General features: G+C 38.0%; 1 protein-coding gene across 1 annotated transcript in view; it reads left to right on the forward strand.

The window, feature by feature from the left end:
* The first annotated feature begins 200 nt into the window (after window positions 1–200).
* Window positions 201–20,784, forward strand: part of LRRC9 (leucine rich repeat containing 9) — a 33,220-nt gene continuing 12,636 nt past the window's right edge. Inside the window, 21 exon segments of the mRNA XM_057416092.1 lie at window positions 201–358; window positions 2,325–2,535; window positions 3,103–3,243; window positions 4,582–4,649; window positions 6,487–6,491; window positions 7,131–7,303; window positions 7,306–7,343; window positions 8,679–8,763; window positions 10,069–10,154; window positions 10,156–10,188; window positions 12,200–12,281; window positions 13,389–13,509; window positions 13,601–13,713; window positions 14,919–14,966; window positions 14,968–15,094; window positions 15,553–15,590; window positions 16,440–16,484; window positions 16,486–16,554; window positions 17,016–17,162; window positions 20,337–20,364; window positions 20,367–20,504. Coding sequence (XP_057272075.1) covers window positions 201–358; window positions 2,325–2,535; window positions 3,103–3,243; window positions 4,582–4,649; window positions 6,487–6,491; window positions 7,131–7,303; window positions 7,306–7,343; window positions 8,679–8,763; window positions 10,069–10,154; window positions 10,156–10,188; window positions 12,200–12,281; window positions 13,389–13,509; window positions 13,601–13,713; window positions 14,919–14,966; window positions 14,968–15,094; window positions 15,553–15,590; window positions 16,440–16,484; window positions 16,486–16,554; window positions 17,016–17,162; window positions 20,337–20,364; window positions 20,367–20,504 — 1,954 coding nt within the window.

Consider the following 20,784-nt stretch of genomic DNA (forward strand, 5'->3'; position numbering starts at 1 on the left):
GGTTTTTTTGACATTTCCAAAACCAGTTTATCAGCCCTGCTCCACCACCCCACACACTAAAAGAGGAACGGAAAAGTGATTGCAGCTTAAATTACTCACCAGCACTGGGCCAGGTGCTCAGCAAGAATCACAGAGTCACAGAATACCAAGTTGGATTAGACCTCAAGGGTCATCTGGTCCAACCCTTAACCTTTAAGGGGATGGCGAAGGTCTCCAGTGTGTTGCTGTCAGACCGTTGGTCTAGCACGGCTGAGGGGCACAAGAACCAGTTTCTGCTGGCCCATTTCACCTGGGTTATGGTGTTGAGCCCTTTGGGTTGTGCCAATAACGCCTACCCCTGCAGACTCCTCTCACTGAGGTAATCGCCATGGCCATGGTCTCTGCCACACCAGACCTGAGTGCAGCAGCCTGGGCTGGGGTCACTGACTGCGCTGGGGGCTGCAGTGGGCAAGTAGCTATTACTCTGTGGCACTGTATTATATGGAAGCTCTTTGTAGAAGCTGTGCTCCAGAAGGAATGCTGGCAAAGCCATGCCCCTTCTAGGAGATGCAGAACAATTCCCGGAGCTTCCCTATGGAGCCCAAAGGAGTAGGCATCCACCCAAACCTGATTCACATCTAATGTAATTTCCTCAGCTGTGTAAATGGAAAAATACATTCTTCATTTCCTGTCCTAAATTACTCGCTAGAGGAGCTGTGTGTCATTAAATACTGTGGCAGAAAGTCAAAAGTAGCAGGGAAGTGGTACATTAAGGGTGTAGTTTGCACATACTGTGGTTAATATATCACGTAAATGCTTTCAAAAGGCAAGCAAAAAAAAAAGCTGCTGCAACAATCATGCTCTTATTACTAGTAAGTGGTTTACAATTCTAAATATTAATTGTAGCAGCTGTGTAATTACTTAAAAAATTGTAGCAGAGGTTTTTATACTCTCATTTATATTCTGTTTTTTCATACATGCAGAGGAGCTTTTATTGAGGCTTCTGGTGAATTGTGAGCAAAGACTGGTTTGGTTTTACTGCATCTTTATGCTTTGTGTAAATATAGTTTACTGTATTTGCACAAATACTTGTATTGGATACATATATCCTAGTATCCAATACAAGTATTTGCACAAATACTTGTATTGGATACATATATCCTTGTATCCAATACAAGAAGTGGGTGCAATTCCTCACCCTTCCTTAAGAATGGGGCAGAATAGCTTACATTGTACTACTTTCTTTTCAAAAAAGTTAATTAAAAAAGTAATAAAGTATTCCAGGCAATTTTGATTTCCTTCTGTGGCAATTCTGTTGTGATTCTATTAGAAACATATATTCTGGAACTCAGTCTGTTAGAAATTTAGATCTTCTTTCCAAACTTCCTGGAAATTCAGACATTTATGGACAATGTGGGTGGCTACACAGCTGATGATATTAATGTACTTTTTCGAAGAAGATACTAGGAAATTACTGCAGAGAACTCAAGAGATGATGCAAGTAGTAACCAAAACCAGAACCTTGAGAAAATCATTATGGAGCTGGTAAGTTATTAAGTTAGTTTTGTTTTTAACATTTTGGGTTTTTTTAATTTTTCCCTCTCTCAGTACTTCTATAAATATCAATGTCTTTGCTAGACAATTATTTTTGCTTCTCTAAAGATACTCTCTGTAAGGTGGTCTCTATTCTTGATTGCTCCAAAGGTGGCAAAGTGCATATTTTAATGAGTTTGTGGTGATCTGAACATTTCAGAACTGTGGGAAACAGTAGTTTCTTATATTTCTTAATATACTGAAGTAGTTAAGAAATATAAAAACATAGAAACAGAAATAAGCTTGTTACATAAATGTAATCAAAATATATCTTGTCGTTTTGACTCACTCCTGCAATTTTGTAGATAGTTGGAAGAAGAATCAAGTGTTTACCTAAAATGGTGGAAATTTTGTCTGTGAACTGGTTAGAACTTTAAAACGGGATCCCACTCCCATTTCCTTCACTTAGGTCTCTACAGATAGTTATCTACATATCCATTTCATTTCTTGGCTTTCATTACAGTCAGTGGAAATCAAGGACAGCATAGATAGAGCTGTCTAGTGGCAGTTTACTTGCCTCAGGGCATTTAAGACAAAACACATATCTAGGAGGAGAGACAGAAAACTGCACCCTACTGGAGCAGCTGCTGCAGGGTACTTTAAGGTCTCTGAAATTGCAGTGTATATTCTGAATACAGTCCTTAGTCAATACAGTCAAGGGAATCCACAGGACAAGTCAGTTTCGTGGAACATAACACCTCCTGTCTGTTCAAGAGAACAATAGCTGCATTTCATTTCTGGTACTCATACAGTGGATTGTCTTATGAGAACATTGATCAAGATGGACTAAAAACAACAGCTCTGGAAATGTTTTCACTTGCATTATCCCAGAACTGTAGGCATGAAATATTTCCAATTATAACTACTTTCATTCTCCTTGGGCAAAGTATTCAAAAGATTTCAGACCTAGGGTACTGCCTGTTCCTCAAAGAGCTATGAGATGCTGAATGCTGTGTAGTAGAAGTTATAAATGATTTTTTTTTTCCAGCCAACCTTATACAGTTTCCAGTCCCTTACAATGACAGTCGCTCTTTCACAAACACTCCTTTTGTCTGTTCAAGGAAGAAGTCACGATCTGGCACGTCTTTACTTAAGTACACAAAAAAACCCAACTTAGATATGGATCAAATTGCATCTGTTACTTGTTATAGGTTTTCATAACTTAGAATCTATTGTTGGATTTTTTTCTCTCTCATTTGAAACAGTATTTTCAAAAGCTTGAATAATTACATTGAAACCTTTTCCAGGAAGCTGGTTAGAAAGAAGACATTTTAATGAAAATACTGCTTTATTTAAAAACACATAATCATTAATCATGAACTGTTGTAGCTGCCACTGCTTTTACTTTGTTGTCTTAATTGAAGAGCTTTCTAAATCAGCAGAATTCTACACAGAGGATGTGGTCTCAGATTATTTGTAACTCCCGAACTATTTTCAGTGCAAGTTAACAGCATCCTGGAAAAAAAAATAAAAATAAAGTGACATTTTGTTCTTCAATGCTGCAAAGCAATACCTCTTCTGAGAAAACAGAAAATGAATGGTCCACAAAAATGTGTAAATTCACAAAAGCTTTCTTTTTATTGCAATGAAATTTCCAGGGTGGAAAATTTGGAAGATCTAACAAAGCTGAATCTATTTTTGTTGAATAATAACCTCATCAAGAATACAGAGGTGAGTCTGGTTTCCTTCTTATGATTTTTTTTTAATTCATATAATGCATGGTATTTTTATAGTATAGTATATAAATGTGTCTAGTAAGTAGGGCTGACTTTTAGAATTACTGAACCGCAGAAAGGAAAATTTTAAACTTTAATTTGTAAGAATTAAGGCTGAAACATTATTTGGAACTGATTGGCTGTCAAAGTTTTCTGCATATGCAGAGTTAACTGAATCACTCATTTTCCAAGACCTCTGAGATTCTTAATGAGGACTTTCTTTTTTTTTTTCAGTTTTCTTGTAACTGCAGATTTTTGTCTGCACTTCAGCATTATGTAAAAGGCTCATCATGCACTTTTTATTTCAGTGTCTGGATTTTTATTTTTTTATAACTTGGAGAAATTAACTCCTGTTCAGGAGAAGCTTTATTCTAGATTTTTCTCATGCTGTCATATATCAAATTAGCTCCTATGAAAACTTAGTTTCTCCCTATACTAACCTCTGAGTTGGAGGCTAGTCCAGAACCAGCAAGAGCTCTGTGATTAGCAGTTTGACATGTAACAGGAGAAGAAATGTGTAAATGTCCATCTCTACCAAAAGACCGCTAGCTTTCAGAATTACCTGACTCTTTGCACCCCAAAAAGGAGACAGAATTGGCTGCAGCTTCGACCAATGGGAGAGTACATGAAAAAAAGGCAGGGGGAGATACTGATGCCAAGATAAAAGTAGTTAGAATGGAAGGAGATGCTGATAGGGTGAATGAGACCAAATCAGTGAACCTTAAACCCACAAAAGAGAGGAAAGAGAAACTGATGCTGAGTGTGATGATAGGGGAGGAAAGGGAAGACTGAGAAATTACAGCTGACAAAGTACACTTGTAAAGGCAGTAGGGTGTTTCCAGGAATTACTATTTATTAGCGAGGATACTACAAACCCTGGTGGCATCTCATTGCAAAGAACTGCCGTGTCATGGAGAGAAATGACTGACATCAATGATATAGTTTTCATGATATCCCAAGGCCAAGACATGGGCCAAAAGCTCATGAGTACTTGTGACATGAGGCATGATCTGTTAAGTTTCTCATGCACAGCTGTGAAACTAAGGCTGAGGGACTAAGTTTATTTTCATTGCAGTATCATTTACAGAGGCTTTCCAAGCTAATTCCCATTTGGCAAAATGCATTCTCTCTTTCCATGTCAAAAGCAACCTATAGTTTACAACAGAGGCCAACATTGTTTAGACTCCAGTCAAATTTGGTTTTACATTTGAATGATCTGCCTCCTAGCCTACAGGCTTGTCAGCATCTGCAGTCCTGTATTAGATTAAAATTGTATTGTTTAAAACATTCACAGGGCTTACATACTTGGCAAAATTTGCAAGTTGTCAACCTCTCTGGGAACTTAGTAGAAAATACAGGAAGGTGATATCAGTCTGGCATTTCTAGCATGAGCATTCTGCTTTACTATCAAGGATTTATGTATATGGTTTAATCTTTCTCCCATTCAATACGAATTTCCTACCAGCTTGCATGGTTCAGAGTTATATACAATACACACAGCCCTAATCATCCTGAAGTCTGTGTAAACACTCCCTAGGGCTCATCTTTATTTACTCCACACTCCTTTCCATTGATGTAGCCATGTCAAATAAGACAGAAAATAGGTATCGGTGGGACCTGTGCATATATTCATTTCTCTGTTTCACTGACTTTAATATAAAGGGCTTTTAGTTTACACCTAAATCAAGCCTGTTTGGTTATAAATGGAAATGAAAATAATGACTGCACATGTAAGCAGACACTAGAGAATCTGATCATTTTTCTTAGTTTATCTTTATCTGTTAAAAAATAAAATAAAATCTTCAAAATGCTAACCTTGCATTTTGAGTGGAAATGGAAAATAATATCCTGTATGTATGATGTCATTGCTTGTGCTAATCAGTCTTCAGAATAATCAACAGCCAAGTTTCTAGGACACTTAATGTGTTGCAGGGGATCCATTTCCAATTTCAGTTCTGCCAGGTTCATATTTATTTGAATATCATGTCGCAAGCATTAATGCTTTGACCAATGTGCTCTTAAATGGGACTGCACCAAGAAGAAGGCCATAGAGATCCATTTCAGAACAGTGTAATAGGTAAGATACTCACTTAATGTGGTAAACTAAGTTTTGAGATATTGCTTTTAGTCATCCGGTACAGATGTTTGCAGAGGACCTTCCTGCTGACTTCCCAGATTCTTATGGTTCTTGCCTATTGTAGTTGATACTGTAAACACTTCCAAAAGGTCTGCATTTTGGAGGTGAGAAACACTGTTCTCACCCAGCTCTCAAGTTACTGTGGGTTTTGTGGGTTTATTTGTCGGGTTTTATGTGTTTTTTTTCCATGATTTCCAACTGATTAGTTTGTTCCCCTTGCTTTAAGAGCAGTATAAGTAACATGTGATCCCTAATGTAAGTATTTTTCATCTGGTCCTTCTGTCATTAATGAACTGCTCTCTTTAGATAACTGCAAGTATTTTTGTAACTTGTTTAAAGATCAACATTTTTTCCCAAGTAACATGCAGGTAGGACAAGAGGTAATGGCCTCAAGCTATGGCAGGGGAGGTTTAAATTCGATATTAGGAAACATATCTTCACCAAAATGGTGCTCAGGCATTGGAACAGGCTGCCAAGGGACATGGTGGAATCACCTTCCCTGGAAGTGTCCAAAAACTCTGTAGATGAGGCCCTTAGTGCCATGGTTTAGTGTTGGACTTCGCAGTCCTGGGGTAATGGTAGGACCTGATGATCTTAAAAGTCTTTTCCAACCTACTTGATTCTATGATTCTATAATGGATCAGAGTCAGACTGTCTTTGCATCAGCGAGCTGCAGTTATTCTAAAATGAAAAGACCCATATCACAAATTTTATGTAGTTTGTAAACGTACCTAGTAAGTCATTAATGTACTTTGAGTGAGCTCTTTGTACATATGTCTATACAAATACAAGCTAAAAAAAATTGCTGATTATGTAAATAGGACCCCTTAAAAGTACTTTGATCAACACCCAACAGAATCTTTTGATCAAGGCTGCACAGACCAAAGACTCTACCAGTGCAGGCACATGCCTTTATGGTTTTATCTTCCTCCTTTGCTTGCCATATGGAGGTCAGGTAGAATCTAGGAAGCAGACATGTGCTTCTATCACCTCATCTCTCTGTCAGAATTGCCTATATGCATATATGAATATTCTAAATAATATTCATATTGGGGTGTGTAGGCAGAGTGAGTTTTGCTGCTTTCTTTAAGAATTTTATGAAAGCTTTATACTTGGGAGCCAAATCCTTGCTTGTTATTCAAAAGGCATGAGTAGTTTGTTCTCTTCCATTGCCTAATCTCAACTCTATAGCAGCTTGATTGATCCTGAAGATTTACCTCCTAAAAAAAGAATGAAAAAGAGTTTTGCTTCCCTAAAGCAGAGAGTAATTACTATGCCACACAGTGATCAAACCTGGGGATAAAAATGATCCCTGCCCTGAGGTGTCTGAAAAAGCTGAACTTCTATTTAAATTGTACCCTCTAGCTCACTTTTCATTGTTGAGACTTGCATCATAATGAAGTCACATTGAGGGATTGGTCCTGCCTGGGTGAAACAATGGTCTATTGACATGAATAGGATTGGGATATGAGCCAGTACACAACAGAGTATGTGCAGTTTCTCAGAGCAGAGCTGTTCCTTTGAACAAGTAATTCAGCTTTTTCTATTGATAATCAAGAGTTTGAATTTATTAAATTAATTTTCTGGTTTGATGTTTTCAGGTATGCTTTTTAGTACTCATTTAGAGAGCTTATCTTTTGAGGAAACAAATAAAATAATTTTCCTACTATACTCTAACATAACCTCTTGTTTCTGAATCCTAATAGGGTCTTTTTATCAGCTGGAATGTGAATTGGCCAAGCTGCAAACACTGGGTAAAACATCAAGTAATAGATCTCTAAGGAGTAAGAATCTGGAAACCGAAAATTCAGTTCATGATAATGAAGGTACAGAAAAGACATGTCTTGAAAAGGCATTCTCACAAAAAATAAATGCACTGGAAAAAAAAGAATAACATTCAAGGACAAAAAACTGAATAAGCATGTTCAGTGAATTGTACAAGAACAGTATTCTGGTATTTTCAGACATTAAGTAAGATGGTGGCATGTGGTTAGAAGATTAGTGACAGGACTTGAAGCCTGTCTCAGATTTGGTTTTTATAAGGTCCAAACTAGGAGTATTGAAAATATCAATAAAGTCACAGCTCTTACATGGACTGAATTATCGGATCCAGGCCAGCTTCCAATAGACAGATGCTGTCATTCCCATTACTGGTGCTCTCAGTACATAGGAAGAGGATTGAACAAAGACAGCTGGGATGTGTGGTTATATTGGACCAATGCTTGGAAAAGTTTTCTGGGCCTTTCTGGACCTCTAACTGTAGAGATCCAGCAATGTGCTGTGTTTTGGGTTTTTTTGTTTGCTTGTTTCTGGGTTCTATTTTTTTTTTCCCTGTATGTAATTCCAGTGGCTTCTTGTCATTCTTGATTCTGTTTTAGGACTTTGTGAATCAAATTCACTGTAAATTCAATGACCAGCACAAAGTCTCTACACTGAGAATCCTTCATAATAGGGCATGTGGAGGATATCAGTAATGCCATAGACCTAGTTCTGAATGCCAGCATGGGTCTGAAGCTCATTCAACATAATTTTTATGATGAAGGAATTGGATTACTTTCTTCTGATGAGTAGAAAGCGGTCTGTTCTCTCTTTGGCATTCTACAGGACAGCAAAGCATATCATTCATCTGACAAGTTCCTGGTTTGTCTTTGCATCAAAGATCAATGAACACTGTTCCAAAGAGTCTGTAGTGCATCAGGCCCTAGAAGAATTGAATCATTTGGGTGGAAATAGTACACCGAAGTAGTACTGTTTTAAAGCCTGTTAATAAAGACAGGGAAAGACTGTGGATCATCTCAAGGATGGAACAACTGATAGAGGCATAGAAGAATTAAAACATACTGTAAAATTTGTTTCTGCTACTTGCCACTGATTTCATGCCATTGCCTCACACTGCACCGAAGTCCAGCACACATTAATGCTGCAATCATTATGAATGCTAAATAGCAAACTATGACCCTTTTTTACTTGAGGGTCATTAACTTCAGGTGATTCCCTGAAGTTAATGATTGCAGAACAACATGGAAGATGAAGTGGATGAAGCTTGGTATTAGGCAACAGTACAGGACCTGTATATCCACACATTAGGACCAGTGTACCTACAGTTGTAGTCTAGCATCATCTACCACTTACAGATAAAAAAAAAAAAAAATAAAAATCTTTCTGTTATTATTCATTTGCCTAAATTTGTTGTTAAAAAAATTAATAAAAAATAAGAATTATGTTCATCTGTCCTGTTACGTTTTTCCAGGCAGAATTTTAAAAGATTTCCAAGTAGAAATGAAGAAAAGTTTGAATTTAGTAGTACAATTCTTGTTGATGCAATTGGAAATAGATTTATTACAAGGATCTGGATTATCTTGAAGCATCTGTGCTCTGCAGACCACATTTACAGACAGCTGATAAGAAAAGAAACACTCTCCCCTGTCCTTCTCTTGCTCTGGGACCACACAGACTTTCTGTTGCCTTTATTTTGTCATTACTTATTTATGAAGGTCTCAATTTTTAAAAAGATAAGAGAATAAGAAAGCTATCCAATTGCTTTTTTAAATAGTGATAATAGCTATTCTAAATTCCTACACAGCTTTACTTGTAAAGAAGCGTTAAAGGTTGCTTACATAATCTTTGTCTGAATAACCTTGATGCTCGTTTGAGGGGAGATTAAAATTTAGACTGGCAGCATTTCAAGGACTGTTTTCTGCTTGAGTACTCCAAGCTGATCCACCTCAGGTATACCTTCTTTTTGTGTTCAGGGATGTTTGTTAGAGCTGCAGGTAGTCTTGTATACAGTTTCTATTTGAGGTTGTTTATAAATAGCATTCTGCTTACTTTTAATGCCACTTTCTCAAGCAAAGGATCTTTTTGTTTTGGCAAGGAGAAATTAATAAATTACTTTTCTAGGGATGAAAGCCAAACCAAAGGTTTTCCGATGAGTAATCTTAGTACAGAATCTTTTTGAAAATGAGAAATATCTTTATTAGTTGTAGCAACTATTTTGACTGTTGTATCTTCTTTTTTCAGAAAACTTCCCATTGATTGAAAAACTGGGAAACCTACAGCATTTCTAGGATGGTTCTTTCTAAGGTGTCTGATTACCCCATCATTTTTAAAGAATCTTACAGTAGCAGATGTCAGTATGGGAGTTTACCATCTTCCTAATCAGACAGAGAAAATGGCCACTTGTTTTTAAGTTATTTGTGTATAGGGGAATAGGTGAGCTTCTGCCCCCAGGTTTCTGGCTGTAGAAACTGTTGTAGTTTCTTGCAAGCTATGCTAACTTTATCCATGACTGTGCTTACTAGCATGGATCTGCTCATTTGCATAGCAAAGAAGGATCTAAACAGGTTTTAAATATGACAGTGTAAATAGAGAAAAGGAATACAATGAATCACAATTTATAATATATTGATATTTTATGCTTAACTTTGAATGGAGCATTTGAATAAATAAGGTAAATGTATTTCTCTTCACTTGAGAGAGCAAAGTTAAAATGAAACAGGCTAAAGGTATTGCTTCTGATTCTTCTGAATAGGAAGCAGATGAAAATAATGCAGATAGCACTGGCAAAAAGTGCAAAACAAGACGAAAATATTATTAACTTAGTGCTCTGCATTTCTGTACACAGGTTTAGTTCTTGTTACATAGTTCAATCACAACTCTGAACCTAGGAACTTCAGAGCATGCAGTTTCAGGGGAATGAAAATAAATTTCATCTTTAGAGCACACAATCAAGAGGCTGAAATCTAAGAAGTTTCAAGTATTTCTGTAAAAAGAAGTTTTCAGTGTAGCAGACTAAGTGCCAGAATTTCAAGAGATATTGTTAGCACTGGCCTGTGAGCAAAGTTAACTTTGTGATTATAAGAACAGATACATTTTGTAAAGTATTAAATGATTTAGGATTATGAAGAAGCTTTACCCAGATAGAGGTAGCTTGATGCTCCCCAAAGTCCCTGTGCCTGGTGTTTCTATGACTGGTTCTTGTACTTCAGAGGTCTGTAGCTTGGTAGAAGATACCAGTCACGAGAGTTGGTTGAGATGTTTGCTGTTAGACTCTGGTTCTTACCTCATCTGTTCCTAATATGTGAAAGTTTACTTTAGACATATAAATGCATGTATGATTTCTGTGTGTAGAAATCAGAGCTGAGAGCTTGAAGGGAGCTGCAGACCTTTATAATGTGGAAAGCAAAGCCTTATCTCCCTAAGTGAGAGCAGGTATCTTCTGATCTCAGGATATTTTAGCTGCTGAGATCGAAACAAATTCCCTGGGATTCAGAGCATGCCCATTCTGAGATGCAATACATCAGTTAATGGCATAACATGACTCAGCATGGTTTTTAGGGTTGGTATTTTTTGTTTGTTTGCTTGAGGATCTGGAGGGGTGGGTTTCTGACCCAGAAACAGCATAGCCACAAGAAGCATTTAGAGGTGGGCAGAGATAATCTTGGGGATCTATGTGAATCGTGAAATCATAGGATGGTTTGTGTTGGAAGGGACCTTAAAGATTTACAACCCCCTGTTACAACCCCCAGTTACAAACCCCTGCCATGGGCATGGACACTTTCCACCAGCCCAGGTTGCTCAAAGCCCCATTCCAACCCGGCCTTTTAACACCTGCTCCAGGGAAGGAGCAGCCACAGCTTTTCCGGGCAGCCTGTGCCAGTGCCTCGCCACCCTCATAGTAAAGAATTTCTTCCTAATAGCTAATCTAAATCTTCCCTCTTTCAGTATAAAGCCATCCCCCCTTGTCCTATCCCTACATGCTCTTGCAAAAAGTCCCTCTCCAGCTCTCTTGCAGGCTCTGTTAGGTACTGGAAGGCTGCTCTAAGGTCTCCCTGGAGCCTTCTGTTCTGCAGGCTGAACAACCCCAACTCTCTCAGCTTGTCTTCCTAGGAGAGGTGCTCCAGCCCTCAGATCATCTTTGTGGTCCTCCTCTGGTCCTGCTTCAACAGCTCCACATCCTTCTTGTGTTGGGGCCCTGAAAGCTGGATGCAGTACTGCAGGTGGGGTCTCATGAGAGCAGAGTAGAGGGGGAGAATCACCTCCCTCGACCTGCTGGTCACACTTCTTGTGATGCAGTCCAGGTTATGGTTGTCTTTCTGGGCTGCAAGTTCATACTGATGGGTCATGTTGAGCCTCTTCTCAACCAGCACCCCTGAGTTTTTCCTCTTAGGGTGCTCCCAATCCCTTCTCCACCCAGCCTGTATTTGTGCTTGGGATTGTCCTGACCAAGATGCAGGACCTTGCACTTGGCCTTGTTGAACTTCGTGAGGGTGGCACTGTCCCACCTCTCCAGACTGTCCAGGTCCCTCTGGATGTCATTTCTTCCTCCAGTGTGTCAACAGCACCACACAGCTTGGTGTCTTTGGCAAACTTGCTGAGGGTGTGCTCCCACTGTCCATGTTGCTGATGCAGGTGTTAAACAGCACCAGTCCCAATACTAACCTCTCAGGAACACCACTTGTTTCCGTGCTCTGTATGTGCATACAGTGTGCTGCACTGTGGACAGAAAAATGCTGTTGTTTGGTAAAGGATAGCACAGAAGAGAGCAAGCTACTCTCTTCCCCCTGCACCCCTTCATCATTTTTCTATTCATCTTTCTTCTGTTTTTTTCCTCTGTTCTCTTCATATTTCTTTGTGTTACCTCTACTCCATTCTCCGCATCTTTATGCCATCTATGGCAAAGGCATGACTAGAGCTTTCTATTTTTTTCATCATGTTCTTGTCCTTTCCTTGCCCTTTTTCTTTCTGTTGCAGATTGTCTCTTCTCATTCACCAGTACTCATCAGTGCCCCCCACTAGTTTGTGGGGGCTGTTGCAAGACTAATTTGGAAGTTGCCATAGTAACAGCTGCAGCATCTGTATTTACTGCCTTTGGCATAGATTGGCTCAGTGGTTTCTTCAGACATTTGTTTTGTAATTTTCATTTGTATTGTTTGAACACAGTATCATTCTTCCTAACAGTGCTAGCACAAAGCTTAGCACGGGTTTCAGTTCTTTCAGCCTCATATCTAGCAATACAGCACCCCAGGTCGTCTTGCAAGCCTTGTCCTCACTCTAGATCACTGCCTCCTTTGTCATTAATCTTATATTTCATTCTAGTCCATTTATCTCCAGATACCTATCCCTAAACATCAGGTCCCTCTAGCAGGGATCCTAGTTGTCAGACCAGTCATAACCCTGGAAACTTTCAGTCCTATCCCAATGACCCCTTTCATCTCCAGACAATAAAAGAGCCAGGCAGATGGTACATTTTATTTCATGCTGAGTAAGAACTTATGAATAGAACTAGAAAGTATATTCACAGATCCACAGAGTGGTTGAGGTTGGAAGGTGCCTCTGGAGGTCACTGTGCCCAACCAGCCTGATCAAGCAGGGTTACTTAGAGCAGGCTCCACAGGACCCTGTCCAGACAGCTTTTCAGTATCTCCAAGAATGGAGATATTTCAGGTAAGGAAGTTTTCATTCTGACTTATGAAGGCAAAGAATAGAAAGTAGGAAAATTATTTCAGGGCAACTCTTCTCTAGTCCCTATTGCTCTCCTTTTCTTATTTTCAGCATTTTGCACACCTGACTTTCTCCTTTTGCTCTGAGAAGACATCAGATTTTTTGGCACAAGATTGTATCTTCAAATGCATTATCTATTGCTCTGTTTTGCTTTATTAGTGTTTATAGCATGCTAGTTTGCAGAGGCCCCACTGAGGTTCCTTTTTGTAGTGTTAAACACTATATAAGCATACAGAATATGGGCCCTGTCCCACAGAGCTAACGATCTGATTTTCTTGTTCACTTCTCATTCTGTTGGAATAATTATTATTCATTATTCTTCACATTCCCTGCCTGCCATCCCTTACCATAATTCACAGCTATATTTTCATGCTGCTTAAATTTGTTTACATTTTTAAGGGATGGTCTCAGCCAAATAAAGATACTTGGCCCTGCCTTTAATCTTTGCAGCAGTTTGACAGGAAAAAACCACTTTTCTCCTCTGTAACAGTCTAAGTGAATGTCCCAGAACAGGGTTTCTGAAACAATAAACTGAGGCAGAAGGCAAAACCGGCAGTGATCCTGAGAAGTCACTCAAGCATGGTAATTCAAATTTTGGAAAGATCTTGTAAAACATGTGCTGCACGGCTTGTACAATTGCTGTTACAGAAAGGACATGTCATAAATACTGCAGATGGCCATGAGGTGGCATGTGCAGCCTTGGAAGGAGCTCTGAAACTGCTGAAATCTGTCCCAGTGGCGTTTCTGTGTATTAGGAAGTGCCGCAGAGAGCCTCAGCTGCTGGGAGTAATTCCCACAGACATTTGAAGCATGTATGAGAGATGTCCTCAAGTGAGAATTAATCAGATACATCTGATCTTTTCTAGATGAGTGAGGGAAGACACAAACACATTGGGTCAATCCTTGCCCAGGACAAGGCGCAGAAGGGCGAAGCATCGGTCATGTTGTGTGACTCTGTCATTGCAGTGGTTTAGGAACGACCAAATTTCAACCAAATCTGAAAAAGTATAGAAGCCTTAGAGATAATTAAGTATTTATTATTTTTGTAGAAATGTGGCTTAAACTAAATTAGGACACCTTTCCTTCATCTCCTTCTCCCCAGAAAGAAAAGAGATTTTTCTCAGCTTTTCTAGGGTTCATTTAGCATCAGCCAACAGGGCAGCCAGCATGGACTTCTGGCAAGTTTGCCATCAAACTTCTGCTTGGCCTTGGTGTCCTAGGAAGCCTGGAGAAGCTGGGTTTACTGCAGTATGGAAGAAAGAGTTTGGAAGACGCAAGTCCAAAGAACACTTGGCTTCACATGTTCCACTGTTCCTGAAATTACCTGTATTTCAGATTTCACTGGTTTTAAATATTGACAGGAGCAAATGATCTTTAGTTGTTTGACTGAAATTGTGAGATGTGTAGTTTTGAAAGAAGATATTTTATTCTCATATATATAGATTGTATTCTTATAAAATATATTTTATTCTTAGCTGGTATTGTGAACAAGTTTGTTTTGATTTTCTATTTATTTTTACAAACATATAATGCTGCTTTTTCCCTCATCTAACTTCATAACTTGCTGCAGAGATAGAAGCACTCATTTCAGACTCTGAGTTACTCTGTTATTCACAAGAGAGTACAGGAAAGTGGGATGTTCAGCTCTGGGGAAAGGAAGGAGACAGCTGAATCCACTGATGAGTCAGATTTGCCTGGTCCCATAGTCCAGTGTTAGGCTGCTCTACTGTGATTCTTGGCCCTTGGGAATTTCAGTGCATAGGTGTACTTCTGTTGACTCTAGCCAAAGTTCTGGATGTTACACAACCCATACAAGCAAAAGCATTTTGCAGTGCTTTGAATATGAGGCAATTAAACGAAGTTTCTAACAGATCTGTGTTACAAAAAGATTATTTCCTGACTTGATTGCTATTAATTTCCTAATCAAACCTGTCATATGTAGTTAAAAATTAGAAACTTTACAAACTTCAAATGCCTTTTATTTTATATAGTTCAAAGATCAGTGTCTGTTTTCTATGTGCAAAATAATTGTGGAAGAGGAAAAAAAGAAGCCCAGAAAGATTTATTCTGTCTCATGATTTGCAGCGTGATGATGAAGTTTTGAACATGGAAATGACAGTAAAGGTCAGTCCTTAGGTTGCTTTCTTGAATGAAAAAGAGAACAACAGTATTTTCAGAGCCTGAGGCCAATATTTAGTCAGGTACAGGTGAGGTATTGCTGCCAAATTTTCAGTAAAATAGATGTATTATGTAATTGTTACTTTGTTATTCAGGTTGGCCCATGACCTAAATCAAACACAAAAGTTAAAAATTAACATTTCCATTTGGGCTTGACTCTGATGTTGCTTACATTTACTCAACATCACTAGAACTTGTGTTTCTCTATCAATTACTCAGCAATCTGAATTACAGTTATTGAACGGAATCCTAATCGCATTCCTATTGTGTAAAATACATAATTTAATCAAGAAACAGTTTAAGAAGAATGCACCAGAGAATAGGGCTGTACATAAACTATCACCCTTTCCTTTGAATTTTATGAAGCCCATGACTTCATGCCTTTATGTCAGTTGTTCCTGAAAAGATTTTCTTTTTTTTGTCAGATTTGACATCTCAAGAATGAAGCCTAGGGGGAAAAAAACTGTAGCAGGCTACAGACTTTAGTTTCGGACATATATATTGTTATAGTAGCTGCACAGAAAAACACTTCTTCAGGTGGGCATTTATATGCATAATTCTGGCATTGCATTCATATGCATAACTGTCATGTGGCACCTTCAGTAGTCCCCTTTTCTGATGGAGTACGCCTGCTAAATATCCGATACATGAAACTGAAATAGTTTTTGAACTGTCCCATTTTTAACTTTAGTTTGTGAGATGGTCTTATTTCTTATACTTGATGGTAACTGTAATATATATTACAGTTTAAAATATGTGATAATTATAATATATAATAATAATAAAACATGTAATATATAATATTACAGTTTAAAATAAACTTTTTGTTTTCTAAAGTTTATTTAGAGTCAGTGTTAGGAAAGACGAGAATAACAATTCTTTAGTTAATTTATCAAAGGGCCATCTTTCCACTGATCTGTGTTTGCAGTGAGATACTAGCATTCTCCTCTCACCTTGCCTTTTCCTGAGGATCTGTTGCCTGTCTCTGCTCAGCTTTACCCTTTCTATACTGCTTTTTCATAATGGAAGAGTTGCCAGTTCCTTAGAGTCAGCAGCATCTGTTCCCTTCTCCTGTGAACCAATTGTCTATCTGACTTCCCACCTCAGCCAGGTCACCTTAATTTCAGGGACCAGTCAGAGAATAGAGAGTTTTCAAATAAGTGAAAAGTCTTTTCAGTATTTTATGTTAGTTTGTACTTACATTTTATAGTCTTTTTATATTTTACTAGTGTGGTAGTATTGTATTTGCACTCCACCCGTTGGAGTTTTTTGATTTTAAAGGCTGCAGGTCTGGTAAGACTGTCATTTCTGTTTGACTTTTGGTCTAAGTTTAGAATTTCAATGGGAACAGCCTGAGCACACTATAGGGCATCTCTAGACTTAAAAACCCTTCAAAAAATTATCACCAGCTTTAATGAGTTTACTTCCTTTAATAATATTCATGACCTGGTGAGAAATTAAGCTCTAATTCTTTTTTTCTTTTTATGGAACATTTACTAGCATAAATGTTCTTGCATTGTGATGTGTGCTTACAAGACAAGACTGGGCCAGGATGCACACAGGGAAACAGAATGGGGGACTAAACTAGGGTCATGAATACTGTGCTATAATTATCAGCTTACAGTTTCAGTGCCTGTTCATATCATCTCCAATTTGAATCATGATATTACAGTGGTATTGCTATATCACCCGTCTGACCTTTATAATGGTCATTTCGTTTTAGCAAATAGAGTAACTTATCTGGAGCATACTAAGCCTCTCCCAACAGACCCAATAATGCGCATGGGGAGTCCCAGGCACTGGATCCCATTAAGTATATTTAAAGATTAAATGCAACTGATAACTTTAACTGAAGTTTCTTCTGCAACACTTTCAGCTATACAACTATTTTCAAAATTACAGTCTTGTAGCCCAACCACGAATAATTTGATGTGAGCCATAACCACATGATGACTTTTGAGGGCATCAGAGACTTCAGCAAACTGCAGTTCTTCAACCTGAGCTGGAACAAGCTGAAAAATTCAAAGGGTGATATAATATTTCTAAATAATAATAATGTGTGATAAACACATTCCTAACATGCTCAGTCATGACATAATGCACAATCCATGGCATAGGGTACATATCAGCAATTGAAATTCCTGGGAAAGCATTCTAACCATGACCACAGTTCAAAAGGCTTAAAATCTGGTCCTCCACCTTATTAATTCTAAAGACATTTGCAGTGTAAGAAGCCTTATGATCATGCTATGGCATCTGTGTTCTCACAGTGCCTTCACTTCTCTTTGTAGTCACAGCCTAACCAAGTAAATGAGCTCTTGTGACTTTTTTTGCTGAGACATCTCTGAAGCATAATTCCTTTCTTTTTTTTACTTCCCTTAAGCATTAAATTTATTGGTGGCCTGTGCCAGCTATCAAAATCTGAGCCCTGGCTTTAATTTTGCTGTCTCAGCTTCACTGAATTGCCTGTGGTAGGAGCAGAGACAGTTCCTAGCCTTGGTGATGCACATAGACAAATGTTAGCCTCTATTACTGCATGTACCTGCAGCTGTACAGCTGTGTTGGCTAGAGCTTTGGCAATACTCAGCCCTTTTACTGACTCTCATTCATTCCTATTGCCCAGCCAGGCTCTGGAACAAATGTTCCCCTCTCTCCTTTATTCCCTTTGAATCAGTACATTTCAACATTATTTAAAGGGCTCAGTGAGAATCCACAGAGTTAAACCTGAGAAATTCGAGTCATTGAAAGACTTTTAACGAAGCTTTTTAAATTATTATTTAACACTAAAAAGTCGGGCAAACAGAAGAGAACATCTCTTTTATTATAACAACAAGCCGACAAAGGAACAGGACTCCATTGGGGTACCCAGGAACATCCTAGGTTGATGCCGGGTTGTCTGTGTGAGCTGTCAATTAAGCTTCAACTAATCTTTTCAATACACACTAAGATATAAAAAGGACAGTCTCAGTGAAGCTTCAAGAATACTGAACAATTTTTTAAAGAACAAAAACACTGGTGGCAAAGATAATGACAGAACTAGACTGATTCAGGACATTGCAGCCAGCTCCTTTGCTTTCCTTCTCTCTCAGATCAGTAGAGATTGGACCTGAGAATTTTTCATTAGAATATCATAGAATCATAATAGCTTAGTTTTATTTATTCTGCCAATTTTGAACCCAACTTTTTCTTGATGTCACGAAAGTATAATATTGAAATATATTAAAATATTAGTTCTCCTAGTAAACTCAATAAACATGAATTCTCTAATGCATATAGCAACACCGTTTTTTAATACTGTCCCTTCAAGTATGCCCTGCCCTAAAATTTAGAGGCTTAGGCATATTTCATGTCTAAAGCCAAATGGACTTTGCCACGTGCATATTGAACTCTCTAATCCATTTCTCATGATCAGTCAGGACTAAAATTACACAGCTCTACTAAATCCCAATATGAAAAACAGATTGCAAGAAGAGAGCTAGTAGGTCTAATTTCAAACCACCAAACATCAAGAATAACTCTTTCAACATTGTCTCTTGACTTGAAAGACTACCTAAAATTATAAACTAATTAAGCACTCACTTGATGAGCAGCTGGACTGAAGGAAAAAATGGTTTGCCTTATGAAAGAGCTTTGTCTTTGGGTTATTCAGTGCTTAATCAGCTGTGAGTTCTCAAAGTTTCTCAGATCATTCAGAATAAGACTCTCCTGGATAATCTAGTGTCAGGCATTGTAGCTGAGCCAGTATGGCAGCCTTTCCTTCACTAGGATCATCAGTTTAGAACTCTAATTCAGCTGCTCATTTCATGGAATTTGTAGAAGTCAAATAGTACTTGTCTGAAAAATTGGGCTGAAACTCACAAATAGATTTCAAAATTCCTGGTAAGGTTAGCAGATGGATATACAGACAGCACAGTCACATTAGCCTTGCTCCTGTAGGAAACCAAGCTAGCAAAAACACGCAAGATTCAGTAGAGGAAGATCCAAGGTCATCCTAACCTGTGCTGATCCATCAGCTGAAATCATGTTAATCTACTCAGCATGAAAGGTTAAAAGCTCCCCTGTCAGTTTAATTTGGTATTGGAAAAAAATAGCTAGAGGAAAACATGTTTCTGCTGATAAGCGTAGCGTTTCATTCTGAATACATTAGGGAATTCATATTTAGAAAAAATGCCAGGAAAATTAATGCTTTAGCATGATACATGTTTTGTGGTATCAGAGAGAAGGGATTCAGAAGTGGTATAAGAAGTACTTTGGAAAATAAAATAATATAGGCAAAAAATGTTCTTTAGCCACCACCAAAGCCAATCTAATGGTACTGAATATTTAAATATTATGTGTCTTAGATACAACCTAGATAAAATACTGGATATTTTGTCCCCTTACAATGCAATTTGAATTATTTGATTGGGACTCTGTGATCTTTTCTTTTCTCTATTGTACAATGATTGGCTAATGCTATAGTAATATCAGAAAGGAGGAGCTGTAATCGTATAAACAGGTTGTGGATAGAATCACTGACACCCTTCTCTTTACAGGAAGTATGCTGTCAGGTATCTGAAGTCAGATCCTTTGTAAGAAAGTTGTTCGTTTCACAAAATGGGCAGCAAAATATATAGTTGAAATTGACATTTATTTGTTTCTGTTCAAGAACATTTCAAACAAGAAAATTACTGAATTTCTTAATCTGTGATACAGGGAAAGAGTAGTTTGTATATGAAAAGCATGAAGAACCATAAAATTAGGAGAAATTATGCTCTGACTTTGCACTGAGTCCCTTCTAGACCAAATATCCAGCCTTAGTGTTAGGCTGAAATCCTGTTTCTATTTAAGTCCTGTTGCAGAATAAGGGTGTATAAAGCAGACTAGCCAATAAAATGATTCTGTACTGCAGATGGATTTAAATGGAATAAAGGTATCTAAGATCTGATGCAATTAAAAAAGTAAAAAAATGGTCTGTGTTGAGATACCTTCAGCTGCAAAGGTACATTTGGGAGCTGGCTTACTTACGCTTTACAATTCTCAGTTTTGGAGGAGGAGCTGAAATTTTTTGAAGTGTAGCTCTGTTTCATAATATGGAAATATCACATCCTGCATCCAAGAAGTTGCCACAGATATTAGTACACATAGAAATGTACACATAGAAACTGAGCACCGAATACACAGGTGGAATTAGTTTACAGCCTAATTGACTGGTTGGTTTCTTTCAATTCTAAAACTGAGTTTTATTACAGATCGCTAACTTAAATCTGGATGACCAACACTCTTCAGAAGTTCCAACTTTGAAAAAATGGAGCATTTAAGATAAGCCTCATTTAGCAACAGCAATCGCTCACAAACAGAAGGAATAGAATCCAGTCTTGACCTCACTTTAGATGAGAACTACATCTCAACACTAGATGGTACTATGTTTACCGTGGTAGTGATAATGCAGGCTGTTACCCTGGGACATGGTAGAATTGTTTCTTTATAGTGAAATATTATAACGAGTTTTTACTAGCTGCCAACAAAGTCAGGTTTTCAAATATTAAACATTTTAATTGCATCTTTAGCAGAACTGAAGAGTGGGAGTGAGGCAGAACAATTACGTTCCAGTAAAATGAGTGTTTCTTTTTAAAATGTGCATATTTATCTATGTTTAATGATCTAACTGATCTAATGATCATTGATCTAGTTACAGAT

This window comes from Pezoporus wallicus, unplaced genomic scaffold, assembly GCF_028554395.1.
Source record: "Pezoporus wallicus isolate ANWC-B61680 ecotype Strahan unplaced genomic scaffold, APGP_CSIRO_Pwel_v1 scaffold_2146, whole genome shotgun sequence".
In the NCBI taxonomy this organism is placed as follows: Eukaryota; Metazoa; Chordata; class Aves; order Psittaciformes; family Psittacidae; genus Pezoporus; species Pezoporus wallicus.